This window comes from Grampus griseus (assembly GCF_964374135.1).
Source record: "Grampus griseus genome assembly, chromosome: 16".
Lineage (NCBI taxonomy): Eukaryota > Metazoa > Chordata > Mammalia > Artiodactyla > Delphinidae > Grampus > Grampus griseus.
Genome location: NC_139010.1, coordinates 82064223 through 82080627, shown reverse-complemented (window position 1 = coordinate 82080627; position 16405 = coordinate 82064223). Strand labels below are relative to the sequence as shown.

The following is a 16405-nucleotide window of genomic DNA, read 5'->3' as shown; positions in this document are numbered from 1 at the left end:
TGGGAGTGAACTTGCGGGCAAGTCAGGGGGTGGGAGCCCGTGGTGGGTCGGTTTGTTCCCAGGAAGAAGTCTGTCAGGGGCAGAGAAAGGCTTTTGGGTGTCCAGGTGTCAAGTTCATTACTATCTGGAGGGGCTGAGGCAGGAAGGAAGGGCCATCCTGAGTCCTAAACACAGTCAAGATGGAGGAATTCAGGCCCCGGCAGACGGGCGTGCTGGGTGGAGGTGTCCGGGTTGTCGTGGAAAGTACATCGTAAATGTCAACTCCATAGTCACGTCCAGCTACTGAACTGAAAACGGCGTTAAGACACTGTGGCTGGGATCTGCCCATCTGCTGGGCTTTCTAGACGATTCCTCTAGAAGAGCTGGTGGGATCATCTTTCCAGATACAGATGCGATGCTCCAGCCACAGCCCGAGGGACCCTGATTCTGGTGCCGTGCAGACCCCCAGGCCTCGGGCCGTCTCCTGGACAGGGCTGCAGTCTCCCCTCTCCTGCTACAGAGCGCCACGCTGACACATGGATGTCATCAACATTGCTCTTCACAGAGGAACAAAAAGTGCCCAGGACTTGTTCACATGAAGCCCCTCCTGGCGTCTACACGGTGATTCCACAGGCATGAATGTTTGGTTTGATGCGTTTATTGGGTGCCGCCATGCAAGGGCCACAGAGGGCCCTGCTGCCAGGCGGAATCACCCCCACACCCAGCAACCCTGTCGACAGGCTGGTAAGTCCCGAAGCTTCCTGGACAAGGGACGTTAGAAAGCCATCAAGGACAGTCTTTTATAAAGCATCGAAGGGAAATATTTATAACATGAATAACAAAGGGTTAGTCTCCACGTTTTACGTCCATCAGAGTAGCTCTATGCCAGGAATGCCAAGCAGCCTTTAGACAGGATGCGGAAGCTGTGTATGTGCTGACATGGCCCGACCCTAAGGCGGGACAAAGGGGCAATTTACACAACTGGCCGCAGGTAGTGCATTTTGTCGTTCTAAGATACCAGGTTTTTACACATTAACCTCTCGACATCAGGATGCATCTCAAAACTGACGGTGTCTTGCAAGAAATAATTGGCAGTGTTTGCTTTCTCAGCGAAGCAAAGTGGGTTTGGCAATTCTCTCATCCTGGACTTGACGATATACCGGGAGTCCGGCTCTGTTGTTTTTATAAACAAACAAGCAAGAGGCCGTGTGTTTATGTAACTGTACAGGTTTAAGTCTGTGGATAGCCGTCTGGAAGGATGTACCCCAAAGTTACCAATGCACTGAGGTGGAGAGGAGGAACCGAGTGAAAGGCCAAGTTCGTGCACACTCTTTCTGTTTGCTTTGAACTTGTACAACAAACGCATCTCCCTGTGTCGCCAGGGTGACACCGTCCTTTGAGACCAGGGGCTGGCACCGCTGGAGAAAACCTCCAACTTGGGCCGGGGGTAGTGGCGGGGCAAGGCTCCAGGGTCCCGTCCTTCGGGAGGGCGATTCGGGGAGGCCCTCGGGCATCACTGCAGAGTCGAGTCCCAGGGGGTGGGGGTTCTTTGTGCTGCCCCTCCCGCCCTGTTCCCTCACTCGCACGTGCTGGGGTCTCCTCCCCATTAGCTACCTGCGCCCACGGGCTTGATTCAGGCCTTCTTTCGGGGACATCCAACAACAGAAACCTTGGATGTAGGGGTCAGAGCGGGGGCAGGGTGTTGGTCTGCTAAGGCCGTCCTAACAAAGTGCCACAAACCAGGTGGTTCAAACAACCCAATCCTATTGTCTCCAGTCCTGCAGGCACGAAGGCCAAGTCAGGGTTGCTTCCTTCCGAGGCTGTGAAAGAGAAGCCACTCCCTGGTCCCCGGCAGCCTCCGGGCTTCCTAGTTTGCGGAAGCATCACTCCAACGCCTGCCTTCTTTTCACATGTTCTTCTCCCTGTGCGTGTGTCTCTGGGTCCAAGTTCCCTCTTCTCAAAAAGGCGCCCTCACACTGGAGTAGAATGGACCCACCCTAATGGCCCACCCGACTCCTAGGCCCTCATCCTAATTAATCACATCTGTAACAAATATAACAAGGCTTATAAAATTTATTAAATAAATACAACCAAGAATAAAAAGCAGATGTTTAGATTTCCACATTAGGCCCAGAATATCTAAAAGAGGAAGCTGGCGTGTGAGCTGGGGAAGGGCGGGGAAGCTGAAAAAGAGAGCTGGGATCACCAGAGACACAAGGTGTGTAAAGGGAGGCCTAACAGGTGTTTAGGTTTTAGGAGGAGAAGCGACATTAGAAGGGCTCTCTGACCCCATCTGGCTGTGGACTTTGAGCATGTGGTCACCTTCCTCGTAGATGCTGGGAAACCACTGCTCAGGGCTCGGAGCCCTGTTTGGACCGGAGGAGGGACGTGGGCCTCTGCAGGGCCGCTTGTGACTAGTGACCCACACTCCCTCAGGACTTCTGAAGGCTGGCCCACTGGCCATCATGCCCACTCCTGCCCGGGGGACTGTTTCTCTACCATGTCTGAGCTAAATTTTACAAGTCCTAAAATTGTCTGCGTAAATCAATGCTTCCCTCCTAATGAATGTCTTGTCTAAAAGGATTTAAGGCAGAGGAACGAGATAAGGAGATTTCAGTGAAGAAAGAGACGCAGGCTGGAGTCAAAGTAAAGATTTATCCTCGCATCAGAATGTTTTGGATGTTGCAATTTGCATATACACAGAATTCAGCAGCATTCACTGGCATCATAATCAGTGCAAGATCAAGTGATAAATGGAATAAAAGAAAAAATGAAACCGGAATACATACATATATTATCAAGATTGCACATAAATTAACACAAACACAACAGAAGTATCAGTAATCACACATTTTAAAAAATAACATGGGCGTGACTCCAAATGCTGAAACAGAGGTGTCAGGCTCGTTTTAAAAAGTTTTAAAAAACACATAAAAATACCTTTTAAAACACTGGTATGCATTCTTCATTCGTAGAGCACATGGAGAGAAACAGTAAAGTGAGTCACACAGTGACTGATAAAAGCAAGGAGATCAGAATGGTCGTCTTCTAATCGCTATTTGGCGTTTGAATGTAGCCGCATGCAACGGAGAAAACTGGCAAAGAAAAATGACTTTACCAGCCTGGCGCCGTTTTGTTATGTACAATGGACTTTCTCTCACCGAAGGGGAGGAAGAGTCAAACTATCCCAGCGAGACAGAGAGGACAGGAGTCCCGGAGCGCCCACCAAGGCTGTCTGAACCGGGACCGGGGCCGAGGCTAGGAGGCTGCAGCTACTGGGAGGCAAGAACTGCCCCAAAGGCGGAGGGGGTCCTGCAACCCAGGGACAGTGGCTTCCGCTCTGTTCTCAGAACCATGAGGGCGGAACCGCAGCAGACAAGGGGGATGCACAAGGGGGCAGAAGAACACACAAACGGGGCGCTTCCCCGAGAAGGTCTACCTTAATCTCAAGACAAGAGATGCCAGTAAGACCATTGAAGGGCCTGAAGGATTCTCACTAAAGGCTCCTAAATTTGGACCCCAATCCAGGCGTCTCGACCCCTATATGTCGCCTTCACCACAAACACCGGCTCTGTTTCTAGGCTTTGGTGCTCAGTTTTCTCTCCTCCCCTTTAGTCAAGAAGGGCTTCGGGCTTGGGACTTTAACAATGAAAACAAACAGGGCCACCAGGTGCATCTCGCAAAGCTCCCTCCATTTTCTCTTCGACCCAAATGCATAATCATTGTACCCAGAAGGGTGAGGGACGCATTCAGCTGTGTGTGGAGCTCAGGGCTGCAGGCTGGTGGCCATGGCAGCGTTCACAAAGTTGTGCTTTTGTCCGTCCAGCTGGGCACCTCATCTGACCCTTGGGTGGTGCTCGGAGGAGTGGCAGAAGCTTGATTACCGGCGGGCTTGTTATTAGGACGTAACTTACCCTGGGTTACCTTTGTGCAATCAGTTACCAGTGGAAATATCAAATAAAGGCCTTCACATTCACATCTCTTTTAAAAAGCAAAAAGTGTACCCAAAAATGCACATGTTAAATGTTTTCAGATGTCTTTTTTTTATATTGTGCTCATCGGCTAGGTACCTAACAGCCACAGACAGATCACTGCCATTAAATCAAACCTTTTTACATTCATCCCTTCTCTTTTTTTTGCCCCATAAGCCAATCCTGTCTGGCAGTGAGATCATTATTATCCAGTGTCAGAGGTCTCACTAGTAACCATTCAAAAATAAATTAGCCTTTAGATTAAGGATTTCTCTTTTTCTTTTATTAAATATCGAGGAGTGGGACTTTAAAAAAAACTGTATAAATCTAGATTTTAAGATTTCTTTTCTTACAAACAGTCTTAGCATTTACAAGAGATTTTTAAATACCAAAATGCTTCTCAGAAAGTTTAAAGCATAATTGCTTGTGGCTGCCCAACTGTTTCTACCAGGCGGGAGCCCCTTGCTTCCATGCGTGTCAGATGCTCTATCTGACCTTTTGGAATGGAAGTGGTTTTTTGTCATGCCTTGAGGCACAGCTCACGACAAGCAGGGCAGAATGGCGGGGGCCGGGAGGCAGGGGGGAGTGAGAAGTGCAGTGGGTGTGATTCTCAGACAGACGGACAGCAAGCAGCGCCCAGCGCCGTGGGACTGAAACTCTGATAACTGGTTTTGCCGGACCCAAGGCCCGTGCGAACTGGACCACTGGCCTTTACATCTTTCTCATCTGGCCAAGATGGCACGACACAGCCTTGAATAAATGCATTTTTAAGTATTACTATATAGTCACTGACTACTCCAGTGTGTTTTAGACTTGGACTCAGGTTGTAAAGTCTTCTTTGATCTTTAAAATGTAAAGATGAACCACGTGGGTTGAGACTGAGGACTACAGAATTCCCTATTTACACTGTATCTTCACAAACAGTTTGCTTTCACAAAACTGCCACTGGGGGGCTTCCCTGGTGGCGCAGTGGTTGAGAGTCCGCCTGCCGATGCAGGGGACACGCGTTCGTGCCTTGGTCCGGGAAGATCCCACATGACGCGGAGCGGCCGGAGCCTGTGCTCCGTGGCGGGAGGGGCCGCGGCAGTGAGAGGCCCGCGTACCGCAAAAAAAAAACAAAAAAACAAAAAAATCCTGCCACTGCTCAGGGCTGTAAAATCAGTGTCAGGAAAATGTATTTTCCACCGATTTCTGAGTCCTCGACTGTTTTCTAAGGAAGTTGTGGTTAGTATCTTGCATAAATAAACACACTTGTCATATTAAGATTTTTAACATTTAGAGGTGCTGACTGTGTGAAATGAAATGATATGAATCTAATGAAAAATTAAAATATTTTTACTGATATTAGCAGAAATATATATTTTATGGAATATTATTTGACCTTAATACATTATTCCAGTTTTTAAAAGGGGTATTTAAGATTTAATAACTTTACAGCAGGTGGCCTTTAAGCATAACAAAATATATACAAAGAAATTAGGAGGATATTAATGTCAACTATGAAATAAATTAACATGATTTTTACAAAATATACTGACCATTAAATTAAAAAATATTTTAAGGCAGGAATTTTCATTTGAAATTAGCATAATCAGAAAATATATCAATAAAATCTTGTACCACTTTGTAGCAGAATTCATACTGTTCCTGAAAAAGAAAAACAAGAACACATTAAAATAATATGAAAAAAAATTTGCCTAATTTAATTAGGAGAAACTTTAAAGAGAAGACATAAAAAAGTCTGACCAGTTACTGAAATACTGTATATCCTACTGCGTATCAGCTTCTGTTATATAATTTAGTTTCTAGGCACATGAACATTTCCAAATAAAGCTGTTTTTCTACATAGAAAATGTCAATGTTCAGTTTCAACTTTAGCATAGTGTATTTTGGACAGTCTGAGTGAGAGATCTTTAGTTTTCATATTTAAACTTAAAAATAACCACTTTTGAACTGAAAAAAAATGAGCACACTTAACATCAAACTTCAGAGTGTAATGAAAATAATCCACAGAAGTTAAATAAGACAGAAATATAGATTATTTTTAAGCCTAAATTTACACTATAAAAGGGCATTGCTTTATATCAATTTTACTAGAATTTAAAAGAAAACTGTGTTGCATATGTATAAGGCTGTTAACTTACTGGAACACTTGGACATCATCTGACTCCAGACCCCCCAGTGGCTCTTTGAGGGGGTGAGACTAGAGCCAGATGGCGGGTTAACAGGGGACCAGAAAGCGGGTTGTGTGACACGGCCCCTAACGGGCACTCAAAAGAGGAAATGAAAGAGCTGGGGAAAATGGCCACCGCAGGGCTTTCTTAGTGAGCCTACCGTGTGCCTCGGAAAACCATGCGTGCACAATGGTAGGCAGGCAGGTTCAACTAACAACAGCTACCCTAAAAGGGTCTGGTTCCTTGCAGACCCTGGTCATTTGCTGGCCCAGTGAACATGGGAGCTGGGGAAGCAGGGGGACCAAGGGCGTTCCTCATCCCCCTCCCTCTTCTTTCCCAACACCTTGGGTTCAGCCTCTTCTCTAAATTCCCATGGAACAAAAATCTACAGGCTTTTGGGTTGGAAGAGGCCAAACATTAGCCTGTCTGGCCGTTCTGGAGTCTCAGTCCAGCCATCACGGGAAGGAGCTGGGCTTTCCAGGGGAAGAAAAGATGAGGCAGAAAACTGCTGTCCTGAGGTTGCAGGGAGGTTGTCAGGAGAGCCAAGAATGGACGGTGGGGGTCCTCCCTTCCAGCTACTAAGATTCCCACCCGATCATCCAGCCCCCGGACGGGAAAGGGAAGGAAAATGCCTGAGTCAGGACCCAGTTAGCACAGAGAATGAGTGGGCCGGGCCGGGAGGGCAAGTGCTAAAAGAAGAAGCCTTGGGGAAAACGACGGGTTATAACAGCCTTTGAAACTGACCTTGCCGTTGCAGAACAATCACCAAATTTGGTGAAGAGGCATCGCTTCCGAAAACCAGCAAGTGTGTGTTTTCACCACGAAATGAAAGAGAACGTGAGAAGGAACTGTGCATCGCACGGACTCCTTAAGTAAGGCCCCTGGGCAGTGTCTGGAGGCTGAGTGAGATCCAGCCAAGGAACAGAGTCCACACGAACAGTGGAAGATCGATTACAAGAATCAGGACTGGAAACGTCAGTGCTATTTTTGAACGTGGTACATATTTAAATGCACATTGGAATCTGGAGGAACAGTTCACTCTGACATAACGGTTGCTATCATCTGTGCCTCTGTCCAAGGGGTCTTACCATCTGAAGTCATGTGTGTGCCCCTCCTCACGTGTCCTGCCCGGGGGACAGACCCCAGCCAGACGCAAGGGAAGAAGGGGGTCTGTAGAGCTTTACTGTGAGCTGACTGGAACCTTTAGCTCTTTTTCTTGGAAACTTTACCTCCCTCCTTCCCCGTGGACTTGAACTCCTTCAGTGAAGCTACATCAGATTCAACATGAGACCATTCTCGATCCCTCTGGAAACGGTTTCTTACCAGGGTTTGCACCATATGTGGCCTCTGAAGTCGTAAGCTCTTCACAGCTTGGAATACGTCTAAAAGTCCCTCAGCTTTGACCCGTTCCAGAATGTTGCTGAGTGCTATGAAAGTCCCTGTGCGCCCAGCTCCAGCACTGCAGAGAAAACGTGCTGGATGAGATACTCAGACGCACCCACGGGCACGAGAATCCCACAGCCTCCGCCAAGCCCTACACGTCAGTACTGGAATGACTGGAGCTTGGATTTTTAATGATCATTTATAGGTAGCTTAGCTTTGGACTAAGAGTCAGCAAACATAAAATTCCTAAAACACTTGCCTAATTACAACATGAGTTGAATCAGGACCGGTTACAAGTTTTTAAGCTGGTGGAACCATTTCCCTTCTTCCTCGTGTAGACCAGACCTAATGGAGGCGGGCTTGGCTGGCCTCTTCCAGGGAGCCCTCTGGGGATGCACGGCTGCCCTCTGGGCCCTGGAATCCCACATGTGGGCTGACTCTACGGTTGCTCTCCCTGCGTCTGCCTTCCCACAGGTGGGATGACCTTGTGGGTCTCCTTCACCTTTGCATCCCTGGTGCCCAACACGTGTTAAGCTCAGTCTGGGTTTGCAGAGGGGGAACAAAAAGGAACTCAAAAGGACATCTACAAAGGCACCAGGGACTGGAAACCGAGGCGTGTGCTCTCCCTGCTGGCCAGGCCGGAAGTGCGCCAGGCGGGTCCCAGACAAGGAAAGAGGCCCAAACCCTCCACGCTGGGTGTTATTAGCTACAAGGCGAAGTGGGTCAGTGCCAATGGCAGTCACAAAAATGTGGGAACCACACGTGCAGACAAAGGAACAGAAGTGCAGCCTTGGAGGCAAATCAGCAGCCCCGAGATCAAACTCCCCAAACGCGAGGAAGAGCTTTGCAGGGGTGGTCAAGGCCCCTGCCAGCAGGCGGGCCTGGCCCAGCAAAAAGGTGAGCTGGCAGGTGTCTAGGTTCAGCCGGTTCACCCTCTACCCTCGTGATGCCGTCGTTCAAAGTCTTTGCTGGGGGCGCCCAGCTGTGTCCAGGGGTCCCCCTAGTGTGTCCCTCTGCCCTTGGGCCTAACTCGGGAGCCGGGCTGAGACGGAGGGCGTGGAGCGGTGGGCCCTCCGTTATGGACCCCGGCCTGGACATCCGTGAGAAGCTCAGAAGAGCCTCCTGCTGTGCTGGGTGGGCGCACCAGCCAGAGTCAGATGGCCTTTCAAAACGAAGACGACTCAAGTTCAGGGTTTGCCGGAGCGGTGCTTGGCAATTTTTTTTTTTTTTCGACAACTTAAAAAGCACAAAGAAGTGTGTGTTTGAGGCATTTCCTGACTCCTTCTGCCCAAATGCTTCTGCGTGTTATGGTAAGATGACACCTATGCATTTGCGTTATGTGACGTGCGTAAGGGAAGGGCAAGGATACCGTCCAGGCAAATGATGCTACTGGGAGCAGTGAACTGGGCGTGGGGTCTGTGTCCGCCCCACCCGCAGGGCTGCCCGGGCCCCCAGGGGCCGCTCACCTGCAGTGCACGGTGATGGGGTGATCGCCCGTCTGCTGCTGCTGCTTCTGCACGGCCGCAATGAGGTCGATCATGCCTTTGCCCTCGGCGGGGATCCCGATCTCCGGCCAGCCGTGGAAGTGGAACTGTCGCACGACCCGGGTCTGCTCCTCCTGGCGGGCCAGGGGCTGCCGGGTGGGAAGGGCGCCTCAGTGCTGCCCCACCGCAGGCTCCCCTGCCCTCCCGGGGACTCGGGCCACGGTGTCTGGCAGCCAGCAGAGTTCCCATGTGGCTGGCCTCCCTGTCAGGGTGTTTGTAGGCCGTGGCCACCCTAAAGCAGAAGGCCAGCAGTGCCTCCTTCTGGGTGGGGACAGGACACTCAGAGGATGTGCCCCTGAGTCCCCAGGGCCCCCCAGACCCCTCTACGGATCCTCGGCAGTTTTGCTGGAGCTAACAGGAATCATCCCTTTTTTTAAGAGGCCAGGACCCTGCACGTCCCTTCAAGGCTGGAGACGAGGAGTTTCTGAGTCAAGCGGCCCTGGGTCGTTCTGCGACCCGCGTGGAGGAGAACAAGTCTCTGGGCAAAGCTGGGTTTCACTGTTCTGACCGCCTTGAGCTCAGAATCAAATCCCATAGGTGGGTCATCTTACCCACAGTTGACACACAGCGTCCCCATTCTTGCCAGGGAGCAGTGCCCGAGACCCGGTGGGGAGGGGGGATGGCAGAGAGCCCCAGAGACGCCTCTGTGGATTCATCCACTCATTCTTCCTGCTCTCGGCCACGGTCTTTGCTCCTGGGGAGCGGGTGGCGGTGGGACGCCTCTCAGAATTGGCCTCTTTGCCCCACCATCCCCGTGCTCCAGCAAGGAGGCAGGGGACCACGAGGTCAAATCTTACGGGAGATCGGCCACTTGATAACACAGCTTCATACTGTCCTCACTGGCCGTCGATACTAATCTAACTTGGGGCTCCGGAAAAGCCTGAAGCAGCAGGACACTCTGGCACAATGACAAGCAGACCCCGAGTGATGTCCACAAGAGCTTAAAGGGCTTGGGCAACAATACCTGATTGAAAGTGACCAGGAAGTCTCGTATACTGATGGCTTCAGAAAGGGTATCGCTCTTTATTTCGATCGTTATTTCTCCATGAGTCACTGAGCCCTCTGTTGGCCAATACTGGCAGCATTTATCCTTGGGGGATAACATAAAAAGAATTTGCTGCTAGCAGTTTTGACGATCTGGTGCAGAATTGCTCTCAAAGCATTTAACGTATTTCGTCTGACCAAGAAAATAACATATGAACACGAATGTGAATGCTACCAGTGCCTGTTGACCGAGGGAACAGAGCAGAGTCCAGAAACAGACATGCGTGTATTCGCAACTTTGATACAGAACAGAAGTGACATGACACAGAGGAGAGACTAGTCAGTAAATGGAGCTGGGAAATCAGTTCTCCGTATGGGAAAAGGGAACTGGATCCCTGACTCACACCCTACCTGGGCTGATACGAATGCCCCAGCCCCTCCTGGAGTTGGGCAGCGTAGAACTTGCCCTACCATATATGGTAGCCTTGAACCTTGATAAAAACAAACCAAGACAGGGTCAGACTCAACGTCAAAAACAAAACTGTGAAAGCCTTAGAAGAAGAAAATACCTTTTCATTTTGGGGGACAGATTTAACAAACAAGAGCCCCAAAGAGCAAACCAACCATGATACAGCAGATTGCAACATCAGATTATAATCAAATTAACTCTGCATCACCCAAAAATATCAAGAGAAAAGACAGACCATCAGCTGGGATGAGATATTTGCAATACGTAAAACCAACAAGGGATCAGTACCAAGAATACGTAAAGAAATCCTATAAATCAATAAGAAAAGGGCAAACCACCCACTAAAAAAATGAGTGAAAGGCACGAACAGGCACTTTGCACAAGACGAAACATGTCCTCTATAAATATGCATAGTGATTCCTGACCTCACAGGGATCAGAGAGGTGCAAACCAAGGACACGAAGAGATGATGTTTATACCTATTTAATTAACAAGAATGAGGACATCAGACAACCCTAGGGATGTCGATGAATGATATTCCCCACTGACCACTTAGGAAACCACAACCACTTTGGAAAGCCATCAGGAAATGTCTTGCAAATTCAAACTTTCACACACACTCTCCAGTGCAGCATTTTGTCTCTTTGGAACCTACTATTCCTTGTGCACCATGAGACACGTACAAGAAAGTACCCGCAGCACTGTTTGTAAAACAACAGAATGGAGTCAACCCAAATGCCCATGACAGGAGAAGGGGCAAAGTCCATGGATGCAGGATGTACAGTTTGTGTTGTGGAGTATAAGGAAATAATGATGAATGAGCCATAGTTATAGGCAGCAACATAGGAGAATATCAAATGCATAATTCTGAGTGGAAAAAACAACTCAACTTTCTTTTTTTTTTTTGCGGTACGCAGGCCTCTCACCGTTGTGGCCTCTCCCGTTGCGGAGCACAGGCTCCAGACGCGCAGGCTCAGCGGCCATGGCTCACGGGCCCAGCCGCTCCGTGGCATGTGGGATCTTCCCGGACCGGGGCACGAACCCGTGTCCCCTGCATAGGCAGGCGGACTCTCAACCACTGCGCCAACAGGGAAGCCCCCAAGTCAACTTTTGAATAAAGTTCAAAAGCAGACAAAACTAAACAGTTGTTTCTTTAGGAATACACACACGTGATATCAAAAGATTTTTTAAAAAAGCTAAGAATACATCTCCTAGGGTGGCTTTAATTGAAAAGATAATGATAAGTGTTGATGAGGATGGCGAGAAAATGGAACCCTTGTGCATTGTTGGTGGGAATGCAACACGGGGCAGCTGCTCGGAAAGCAGTCTGGCAGTTCCTCCAAATGTTAAGTGATATGAGTTTGCAATATAGTCATGATATGGCCCAGCAATTCTGCCCCTAGGTATCTACCTAAGAGAAATTAAAAGTTAACATTCATGTAAAAACCTGTCCATGAACGTTCAAAACATTATTCATAATAGCCCAAGTGAAAACAACGCAAATATCCATCAACTAATGAATGAATAAACAAAATGTGGTATATTTATACAATAAAAAGTAAAAAAGAGCGGGGAACTGATTCACGGATGAACCCTGACGACATTTACGCTAAGTGGAAGAGCTCAATCACAGAAGACGTGTATGATTCCACTTATACGAAATGTCCAGAAGACGCAAATCCATGGAGTCAGAAAGTAGATTTGTCGCTGCAGGGACTACAGGGAGGAAGTGGGTAAGTGATTTTTTTGTGGGTATGGGGTTTCTTTTTGGGGTGATGAAAATGATCTGGAATTAGTGATGCTGCACAACTCTGAATATACTAGAAACCACTTTTCCTTTAGAAAGATGAATTGTATGGTATGTGAATTATATCCCAACCAAACTGGTTTTAAAAAGCAAAGAAATCAAAAAACACAAATTCAGGACAGTGGTTACCTCTTGGGAGAATCTGGAAAAATGTACATTATTGGCAAAAGTTTGGTTTTTCAGCTGGATGGTGGGTTTGTGACTGTTTATTACGTTATTAAATAAAAACAAGAAGGCCAGGGCTACCCTGGTGGCGCAGTGGTTGAGAGTCCGCCTGCCGATGCGGGGGACGTGGGTTCGTGCCCCGGTCCAGGAAGATCCCACATGCCGTGGAGCGGTTGGGCCCGTGAGCCATGGCCGCTGAGCCTGCGTGTTCGGAGCCTGTGCTCCGCAACGGGAGAGGCCGCAACAGTGAGAGGCCCGCATACCGAAAAAAAAACCCAAAAAACAAAAAACACAAAACAAGAAGGCCATGCATGGATCTTTGGGAGAAAAGAAATGTTTAACTCATTCAGTTTTACCAGAACTATACTAATTAGGTACATATATCAATACCTATGTCTTTCTGTTCAAAAAAAAAGTGAATAAATGTCTTTTTCTTCAACAGGTTGTGACCAAATTTGTATTTGTGGCAAACACAAGATGGCAGAATTTCAAGCCAGGTTACATAAAATGTAGGCTAAGAATAAAGCCAGTGGGTAGTTACGATTAACTTGTGGTGGGCGTGGTGATGAAAAAAAACCTTTTCCATTTCCAGCCTCTCCCCCTCCTCAGTGGTTGTGGCCTGGCCTCACAGACGACAGCGGGTGAGACATTCACAAGGGACAGGTAGTCACATCAGGTGGGCTGCACCTGGTGTGTGTTAACGGCCCCACAGGTGGGCTGGGCGGCGCCCTGACCTGCTCTCTCTCCTGGACCTCGGTCAGCATCACGATCGTATGGCACTCCCGCTCCCAGACCATCCTCCAGAAGTCCTCCACTGTGTGCGCCAGGGGCCCCTGGGTGGCGATGAAGTAGTCCTTCTGCCGGTAGCCCTTCAAATGGGAGCAGAGGTTAAAGTCCGACTTCCTTCCAACCCATTTCCACCGTGGGACATGTGAGTATAGGACAGCCCAGGGCCGGATGAGGGACAGTATTCTCCAGACTTCCAGGGCCTGAGCCAATCCAGCTGGCACACGCTCAGAAAACAGGTCGAGATGCCCAAGCTAGACAGCCCCCCTTCAGCCCCAGGTCACCTCTGAATGGGTATCATGAACCCCTTGCTTGGGCTGGCTTTGATTCTAACATGTCTGGATGTGTCACAGCTAAGTTAGCATCGCAGTGGGGCAGCGAGCCTGGGCATGGAGTTAGAGGAAGTGGGTTCAAGTCCCAGGTCCTCCCCTCGGGCCCAAGTGACCCCTGGCACAGCATTCTCATCTGCAAACAAAAACCCTTGCACGGACTTGGCTGCTGTGCTCTCTCCTGCCCATTCATCAGCTAACTCTGCTATGCACGAAGCAGCCTAAGACTGGGCCTGAACACAATCGTGCTGTCCACGCACAGCACATGCGAGAGAAAGCGCGTGCAAGCATGGATAGCAGGTGGTGTGCAACAGAGAGGGAAAAGGGAAGTCACTATGTATTAAAAGCAGAATGGAGGGCTTCCCTGGTAGCGCAGTGGTTAAGAATCTGCCTGCCAATGCAGGGGACACGGGTTCGAGCCCTGGGCCGGGAAGATCCCACATGCCGCGGAGCAACTAAGCCTGTGAGCCACAACTACCGAGCCTGCGCTCTAGAGCCCGCGAGCCACAAATACCAAGCCCGCGAGCCACAACTACTGAAGCCCATGCACCTAGAGCCCATGCTCCGCAACAAGAGAAGCCACTGCAATGAGAAGCCCGCGCACCGCAATGAAGAGTAGCCCCCGCTCACCGCAACTAGAGAACGCCCGCGTGCAGCAATGAAGACCCAACACAGCCAAAAATAAATAAATAAATTTAAAAAGAAAAGCAGAATGGAAAAATAGCAAATTATTTAGCAGCACACCTACATCCTCTATTTCCAAAGTTCCTTATTCATTTTCTTTAAGCAAGTGTCTGCTAATGAAATGGTTTCGATTTCTGTGGGCGTGTCCATCCTTTCTGATTGTGAAAGCAAGTTGATCAAGAGTCTCTGTGATTACAGATGAAGAGAGCATGCGTCCTCTCCAGGCACACAAGCAGGGCCGGGCCGCTGCACTTACGTCTATAAAGGACGCGTTGATGTAATCCGTGTACTCCTGGCCCCTTTTCATGGAAAGGATGACGCGGTTGAAGTCATCTGCAAAGCAGTGTGTCCCCTGGGTCAGAACCAACCCCATCCTGCCTTGCAAACTTGAACATACTGCTAGGAGCTTCCGAGACATAAAACTTATGGATAAAATCACTAAAAAAAAGTCAACTCAAAGGAAGGTTTACTTTCTAAAATAGGATAATTCAAGTGGCCCAGGAAGCTGTGTTTTACCAGGGAAGTTCTAAAGTAATCCACTTATCGTTCTCATTTGTCATAATTGAGGTAATTCCTACCAAAACGTAAGCATTAAAGTAAATTTAAAGAGTAAAAGGAGTGTGGCCAGGCAGGCAGCCCGGGGTAGCCGGCCCGGGACATCACAGCCGCAAAGACCGGACTTTCTCAGCCCACACACTGCCTGCCTGGGCAGGTCCACGTGAGACCCGCTCCTGCCCGCGCTTGAGCCCGGGCGGGGAGGTGGAGGGGACGTCTGGATGAGGCGTCCTCTTCCCCTCAAGGTGGGTGCCCTCCCCTTCCCCCCAGGTTCCTCTGATGCTCCCGCAGGCCCCCAGACCCCGGGCAGCCCAGTGCCCGATGCCACCCTGCCCATGGTTCGCCCGTCCCCAGGCCCCTTCCTGGAAGGTCTCAGCTGAGTTTGGTCCTGCTACACATCCTGGGCCAGGACCCCTGCTCTGCGTACGGGGGGCTTCATGCCTCTGCCCAGGCTCGGGGTAGAACTGGATGACATGCAGAAGCAGGAGGCAGAGTCAGGCCAGAATCTCACCGCTTCCAGGAAGTCCTCCCCTCCTGCCTCCAAGTCCAGGTCACAAGCTGCTCGCCTGACACCCACAGGACTGTCTGGGTCACTCGTGCCTTCCCCACACTTGACAGAGCTCCCAGAGGGCATCCTGCCCTTGACCCCTGGTTTACAGGGGTGGGTGGGCAATGACTTCTTAGCAACTGAAGCCAGAGGGTACCAGCCCGATCACGCCTGCCTCAAGGGCTTCCCCTCCGCGGCCCGGGCTGCCTTACACGGGATGATCTGGATGACCCTGGCCTTCTTCATGTTGGCCGGCAGGTTGCCTGTCCTCATGTTCTCCTTCATGATCCGGACATTTGTCAGCTTCTGCGGCCAAGAGGACACAGCCGTGCAGTGAAAACCCGGACATTCCCGAGAGACCCCTCAGCCTTCTAACAGCTCTACCGTCAACGGCACCTGCTCAATGGAAACAGCTGTCTGCTTCTCCAGACACTTCCCGAGTCTTGGGAAATAAAAGTGTATGCACGACACGCCCACTGCACAGGTGGTTGCTAAGCTCTGAAAGTCCCCAGTACTCTTCCCTCGGAAGTCACGGGCAGGACGGCTCCCCCGCGTTTTCTGGGGTCAATCAGGGGGGGAAGCAACTGAAAGCAGCTTCGTGTAAGAGGTGGCCCTTAAGTCGGCACCTACCCGGAACTCCTCCTCCAGCCCGGCCTGGTCGAAGCGGGTGGCGGCACCGTGCAGCGTCTGCAGGTGCTTCTCCAGGGAGGACACGTCCAGCTCGGTGTCCCCGTAGAGGTAGTACTCCAGTAAGGCTTGGTAGATGAACGTGTACTGCATCTGCGGGGAGGCGCAGGTGGGCTCCAAGGGGGCCCTTCTCTTCTCTTTGTGTAAAGGGACGGGGGTTTGGGGCAGAGTCAGATTAATGGCCATTTATAGCGAGCATCTATGGCCTTGGCAGCGTGAGAGCGGGCGTCACTGAGGACGTTCTCCCTGCCGGGCACCACTCTGCGCGCACCATCTTGGGGAGAGGGCACACATCCTGGGGCGTCTGGGTTTGCTGTGCGAAGCTCACACCAGGACGGGCA

At 50.1% G+C, this 16405-nt stretch overlaps 1 protein-coding gene across 1 annotated transcript in view; it reads right to left on the bottom strand.

Moving 5' to 3' along the window:
- Positions 1–5289: 5289 nt before the first annotated feature.
- Positions 5290–16405, bottom strand: part of PTPRE (protein tyrosine phosphatase receptor type E) — a 50288-nt gene continuing 39172 nt past the window's right edge. Inside the window, exons 13-20 of the mRNA XM_082674116.1 lie at positions 16008–16157; positions 15590–15683; positions 14532–14608; positions 13211–13345; positions 10016–10141; positions 8974–9140; positions 7448–7583; positions 5290–5597 (exon numbers count right to left, since the gene is read on the bottom strand). Coding sequence (XP_082530242.1) covers positions 5523–5597; positions 7448–7583; positions 8974–9140; positions 10016–10141; positions 13211–13345; positions 14532–14608; positions 15590–15683; positions 16008–16157 — 960 coding nt within the window. The 3' untranslated portion in view covers positions 5290–5522. The remainder of the gene's footprint in view (positions 5598–7447; positions 7584–8973; positions 9141–10015; positions 10142–13210; positions 13346–14531; positions 14609–15589; positions 15684–16007; positions 16158–16405) is intronic.